A 6,923-nucleotide genomic window follows, 5' to 3' on the forward strand; every position below is an offset into this window, starting at 1 on the left:
ATTTTAAGTGCACACAGCATGTGGCTAGAGCAAGTGAAAAAGCTCGAGCTACTTGCGCGTACAAAACGCACGCAAAGCCCGCTCCACACTCGTGCGCGAATCGCGGCGCGAAGCCGCGAACGCGAGTCTGGAGTCGATTTCGCATATCAGCGAACTAGACTCCACACTCGCGTTCGCGGCTTCGCCCGCGATTCACGCGCATAGTCTGGAGGGCGCTCAAGGTATATTGCAAGTAATAAGACCCTAACACACTATCGCACCGCACCGCGACCTCCACACTCGTGCGCGAAATGCGGTGCCAAGCCGTTTTCGAACAATACTTGTTTGACAACTATTAGACTGTCTGTCATCATTGACAACTTTATTGTCGTTATCATTGTGAGCTCCGCCGGGCAATGGTCATATTATTTATCACTAAAACGAAAACAATTGCTAAGAATAGTTTTGGGTTTATACTTTTAATAGGTACATTTATTAGTGATTACGTATTCTCGTATAAATATAAGCCATCTCTGGTATTACACGGCATCTCCATAATCGTAGCTTCATTAACAAAAGTTTAAAAAAAAACAGAATTTCAGACTGCACTTGCGTTTCAAGTTTTTTTTAAATACAATATTGACTGGATCAAGGCTGCATAGATGAGTCATCCATAAATGTCGAAGTTCCGAAGCCTGTTCCGCCTGAAATCAAAGTATTTTCTGCGGAACCATACAAATAACTTTAGCCAGATGAATGCAGAAGGGTCCACAGTGCCGGGCCGTAAGCCGCCGGGAGAGGCTCTGGAAGACCTTGGATATGCTTTCAATTCAAGTAAGTAATTTTGTGTAAATGATATGTGGTACCAAAGTAAAGTATTGAGTAAGTAGTTAATATGAAATGAATTTTAAAGTTAGTAGATTACTGTATGTACACTGCATGACTGTACGTCAATAACATTTTATGTTCTATATCTCTGCATACAAATGTATGTGCTTGTGCAGCCATAACTTTGCAGACTACATAACTTTACAGAAGGGGAGCTCAGAAAGATCGTAGACGGAGTTCCCGGGGAGGAGCCATTTGAGTTTAACGTGAGTGAGCTGCAGCAGGAATGCCAGGTGCACTATGAGAATGTCGGCATGGTTGTCACCGACTATGTCTACCATCTGTTAGAAACACAGGTCAGTGTACTGAAAACTAGAGATGCCCCAGATATCCGGTTACTATCCGGTATCCGGCTATTATTTTACTATCCAGCTGGACCAGCATACCGGATAGTGACCCACTATCCGGTCGGATACTGGATAGTAACATTGCTTGATTTCGGAATAAACAAATTGGATTTAAGAAACAAACACAGTCATAATCGTACTTGTTCATTATTTTAAAACATTTTAATCATGCCACCGAATTGCACGCGCACTCATTTCGAACCTAGAAATGAGTCCGCGCGGACGTTTACTAGTAAACATGTCAAACCTGCAGAATGCGCACCTGAAAAACCGAAATGTTGGTATATTTCTGCTGGCCGAAGGTCAGGCTGTATATCCGGTATTGAAAACTAAGGGTCCTTTTCCAGTACCAGCATTCCTTAAGCCTTGAACGGACTATGTTAAACAACAATTCAAGCCTCTTTCTCAGTTTATAGTCCAAAAAACTGTATGGTGCTGGGGGACAGTTTCGACTGTGGGATTATTTCAACTAATCAAAATATCTTCCATGTTTTACACTTTTAACTAGAGTCACACACAACACATTTTTTTTCGCTATCTGGACATATAGGCACTCTATAAAAAAATTCATAAAGATGATGTTAGTGAATGGTCATTTTTGCCAATCGTTATAATTTATTTATTTATATAGCCCTTTATTCTGAACATGATTGTTGGTTTTTAGTTTTGAATGTTTATATGAAGTCTCTTGGTTCAGTGTGCCTGTCGGCAAAGGCCTCCTCCAACTCCTTCCAGTATTTCCTCTCTCTTGCCACCCTTGTCCAGAGTGGTCCCACTGTGAGTATAATTTCGTCTTCCCATCGTGTTAATTGAGGGCCTTGCGATCTTGATCCATCTGTAGGGTGCCACATGAGAATTCTTTGGCTCCACTTCTCTGTCTTGCATCTTATAGTGTGGCCTGCCCACCTCCATTTTTGCATGTCTATGTGGGTGAGGATGTCTGTCACTTTTGTTCTGGTTCTTATGTCAGAGCTGCGGTTTCTATCCTGTAATTTTACACCGAGCATGCTCCTCTCCATAGCTCTCTGGCACTTTGCAAGTTTATCTCGTTGTTTTTTAGTAAGAGACCCAGTTTCACAGCCATAGGTTAGACATGGAAGCACACATGTGTTAAAAGTTTTGCTTTTTATCCGTATACCAAGGTTGCTTTTCATGATTTCTTTGAGTGACCAATATTTGCTCCAGCCGGATGCTATTCTTTTTTCAATTTCTTTATCCATTTGGTTCTTGAAAGATATTATTTGACCTAGATATACATATTCTTCAACATAGTCCAGACTGAATCCATTAACTGCAATTTCTTGTCTCCTAGAATTTGTCATCAATTTAGTCTTGTCTGAGTTAAGCTCCAGTCCCACTGCCTCACTCTGTTTTGCTAGATCTAATAGCATGCATTCTAGTTCTTTTGGGTTTTCCTCAAACAAGACTATGTCGTCGGCAAACCTGAGGTGGTTTAGGCGTGTGCCATTTATGTTGAGGCCAAGGTGTTCCCATTCGAGTTTCCTGAAAATTTGTTCCAAGAATCGTTATAATTACCACTTTATATAAACAAACCACTTTTTTATTTCATAAAAAAGTGTGGCTTTGATAATGTTTAGGGAGGGGAGGGCTAGAAACTGACGGATTTTGATTGCCTCCCACAGTCATCCACAACTCAACAAAAAAAAGTCAATATTTACTTACTATAAAAAACTCTGCATAAGGGTGTATTACTATTTGTCCTTGCTTTGTCTTTGTCCCAACCTCATCTAAGGCGATGGTCATGTGTAACGAGGACAAATGGGAATACACCTGTATGAGCAAGATTTTAAGCCTTATAGATTTTATCCATTTGAGGCATTTCACATGTAAATTATTAAAATGTCATGTAGTGACAACATCTCTTAGTTTCAGACTCTCCTATTTTAACCCGTTTGTACCAATTGCTTACCTCGCATATTAAACTTTACAGGCTAATATGATGAGGCTCCCAGTCCCTTCTGACAGTAAGCCGGCAAATGGCACTTTCATATTTGCCACCAAGGAATATGAGACAAAAGATATCCTTCTCCTACTCATACATGGCTCGGGCGCCGTGCGCGCTGGCCAATGGGCGCGATCGTAAGTTTCTACGAAAAAATATAAATTCTGAGTTCTCAACAAAGGAGTATGAGACTAAAGTCACCTTTCTCCTGCTCATATGCTACACAGCCTATATGTATACCTACTTTAAATACATTCCTTCATATTTTTTCAGTCTCATCATCAATGAAAATCTCGATAAAGGTACACAAATACCCTACATAAAACGCGCAGTGGCCAAAGACTATGGAGTTATAGTGCTAAACACAAACGACAACTACTTAACAACCGGCAATAAAATACCGAAAAGCGGCACACCAGATGAACACGCGCAGTACGTGTGGGACAAATACGTCGCCAACACGAAGGCGTCGTCGATTCTCATCGTGGCTCACAGTTACGGCGGCGTGGTGACGATGAACCTGGCTATAAAGAATAAGAATGAGTTTAAGAAGAGAGTAAAGGCTATTGCCATGACGGACTCTGTGCATGGGTTCTCTAGTAAGAGTATACCGGATTATGTTACACAGGTAAAAACTACAAACACAATTAACTGACCATTTTAAACTGTATGCCCTTGGAATAAGGTTCTTGAATGGTTAGTTAACAGTGTCAATAGGAAATTCTGACGTTTAAATCAATCGAAGTAGAGTTGCATTTGTTTCGTTTTGTGCAATTTTCAAATAAAGCAAAATCAACTCTATTTCCTACACAAAATTTACGGGCAAACTTTGTTCTTGTAAGTCTAATTGTCTCAAATTATGCAATGGGATGTGCTAGCAATTACTTCAATTTATACTTATAACAATCTTACGCAATGTTTTTGTAGTTGTTACACATATATTTTAATCTGTTACAGACTGCAATAAATTGGATATCATCAAACAAACCTTTGGACACGTCCATGCCCACCAGAAATGGAGAAATACCGATGGTCTCGGCCGGTACGCATTGTTCACTTTTTACAATTCCAGTGCAATAGTAATTAACCCTTTACCAGGCTAAGGGATATATATTTCCCACAGACGGCACTTCAAACATGTGTTCTATTTTCGATCAGTAAGACTGACATTGAACTGTCAGCCTGGTAAAGGGTTAAGGTACAAATAAGATCGCTTCACATCACATTGATGCAATATGATCATTGACAATAACTGATTGGCTTGATAGTATGAAAACCTAACAGTGCGCCTGGTCTGGTCTCAGATAAAAGTTATATGACAGTATACACTGAAACTCTGCAAATTTACACCTGCTGCTATCAGTGTAGACGCAGCGCTGCACTAGACATGCAGAACAGATGTTGAAAATAAGTTATTTGAATTTTAAATTTATTGACGGTGTACAAAGTCATGCTTTCCATATGCTTAATATTATTCCAAATATGTTTTGTTACAGGCCATCCCAAACACGAAATGACTTCGTATTCATGCATGGATTCAGTGTTCAACTTTTTTGAAGAAAAACTAGCCAAGAACTGAATGTTGTTGAATTGTACAATAGTATATATTAAGATTTTGTTTATCAATTTAGTATATGAAAGATGAAAGTAAGAATGCATATCGTACAAAATGGTAAAATGTATTTAATGTTTCTTGTGTCAAAAGTAATGATCATGCCTTTGATGATGATGAATGATGTGCCATTGCACAAACATCTTTTATAATATAACAATATTTTGTATAATAATTAAGGAATAAGGATTTACTTATCAATGAATACAACTGTGTAACAGTATCAATTTATACATTTAATATATGTTTTAATTAAAATAAGTTTATTTTTTCTTTCCCTTAGAGTAATTCTTCATCCAGTATTTGACATCTTGTTTATTCGCTCGGACGCCAAGAACAGCAGATTTAGAGTTGACATCCTTCATCACAAATGGTGAGAATCCAGCTGTGTAGTCGGGGTCCAGAGCATTAGTTTTATTGCGCGCCATTTTAGTCGCAAACCGTTTATGAATATGTTGGTCTTCCGTTAAAATTGGATACTGGAAATGTTGACCGCCTCTTGGAGTGGGCAAGCTGAAACGTTTTCCTCTGGCAGTCAACGGTTTTCTCCCATTTATGTGAATATGTTGATTCCCTTCCTCATCTATACTCACTCCAACCTTTTTCAAAGTGGCATGTCCACATTTTGGGCAGAAAAGCTTTGTCATCACACTGGTAGTTTTGAAACAGGTTGTGCAGCGAAATATGAATGTACGAAGTTGCCTTATTATGCGACCATCAATGGCTGTTACATTCAAACCAATTTGTTTAAGGACATTTTGCATGGCAAAATCTGAAGTTATTGTTGCTACTTCCACTGCCTTGTCTTCAAATTCTCCCATGTCCATCTCTTTCTTTTTTTCTGCCAAGTTGCCTGGTGTTATCCATTCCCCACCATCACTGTCATCAGACTCGGAATATTCTTCGCTTTCTGATTCCTCATCAGAAGATACTTTAGTAATGAGATTGTCTACATCTTCGCCATCTCTTAAATCCATGCTTTTTATTTGCTCAGCAATATCTTCAGCTAGTTTCTGGTCTTTAGCATTATCATCTAGAAGGTTCTGTACATCGAAATGTACTGCATCTGAACTTTCTATCTTTATAGTAGACCAGTCTGTGCCTTGCTTGGCACCATGCGCACCAGGTATGTTAATTTTGGACCAGTCCACTGGCTTTGGAGTGTCTTCATTAGCCTTTGGTACTTCTGTAGTTTTCGGTTCTTCCACAGGCTTAGATTCTTCTGAGAGAGTTGACTCTTTCTCATTTGAATTAGTTTTATTTTCAACATTGGAGTTAAAGTTAGGCAGACCAGTAACTTTAACCGTTCTCTGCATAGTTGGCTCAGTTTTCAGGTGTTCTACACCAACCTTTTCCTTCTCAATCTGGTAAGCCAGAGCCATAACCTTAATGTCTGTGGCAGAGAGACTAGTATAGTCGCCAGTTTTTTTAGAAAATTCTGTGATAAACTTTATATTTTCTGTGAAGACTTCCTTAACTTTTAAGTCGTAGGGCAGCACGACGAGCTTCCTTCTTTGTCGGTCATTAGTAATTTCGTCAATTACCTCTTGAACCGTGTACATATTTTCAGCCATCTCCTGAAGGTTAGCAGCTCTGATAAAAGCTGTGGTATCCACAACTAAATGTTGAATTTTCTTCGACATGATAACTGATATATAAGAACTGCTTCATGAACTAACGAAATTCAATTATTTTATCAAAATAATAAAAGTCCATGTGTTTTGCGAGCACAGCGAGCACTTCAAATGACATTTGTTTTTTTTTAAAGATTGAATAGAGAGTGGCATACTGTAGCCACATATTTTACCGGTTTTCTTACATATGGTATCACCATCTGACGGATGAATCCGCGTCTGTCGTACATCAGTCCGATTGTCTAGTGCTCTGAAATGGTTTGTGTCAAGCAAGGGCCCAACCAAGGCCCCTACCTTTATTGTTCTATTTGACGGCGCAGCAACTAGTATCATCTCTCTCCTCGCTCTTTTAAAATGCCATTTGTCAAAAAAGGACAACTATACTGTTGACAAGATGGACTTCAAATCCAAGTGGCCCCTTTTTAGGCGACCCGGGTTGTGCATGTGTGCGTTTAAACGTATATGTGTGCTCTTTTAGGGATGTGAAAAGTCGATTTTAA

General features: G+C 39.2%; 2 protein-coding genes across 2 annotated transcripts; one reads left to right on the forward strand and one right to left on the reverse strand.

The window, feature by feature from the left end:
• The first annotated feature begins 365 nt into the window (after positions 1–365).
• LOC134669451 (cotranscriptional regulator ARB2A) lies at positions 366–5,050 on the forward strand. The gene is made up of 6 exons (XM_063527025.1): positions 366–813; positions 1,015–1,163; positions 3,166–3,314; positions 3,451–3,805; positions 4,135–4,219; positions 4,674–5,050. Exons 1-6 carry the CDS (start codon positions 657–659, stop codon positions 4,754–4,756), a joined length of 978 nt encoding a protein of 325 aa, XP_063383095.1. The 5' UTR covers positions 366–656; the 3' UTR covers positions 4,757–5,050.
• LOC134669450 (RNA-binding protein NOB1) lies at positions 5,005–6,522 on the reverse strand. The gene has a single exon (XM_063527024.1). It carries the CDS (start codon positions 6,430–6,432, stop codon positions 5,053–5,055), a length of 1,380 nt encoding a protein of 459 aa, XP_063383094.1. The 5' UTR covers positions 6,433–6,522; the 3' UTR covers positions 5,005–5,052.
• Positions 6,523–6,923: the final 401 nt, after the last annotated feature.

Source organism: Cydia fagiglandana, chromosome 12 (genome assembly GCF_963556715.1).
Source record: "Cydia fagiglandana chromosome 12, ilCydFagi1.1, whole genome shotgun sequence".
NCBI classification, from domain to species: domain Eukaryota; kingdom Metazoa; phylum Arthropoda; class Insecta; order Lepidoptera; family Tortricidae; genus Cydia; species Cydia fagiglandana.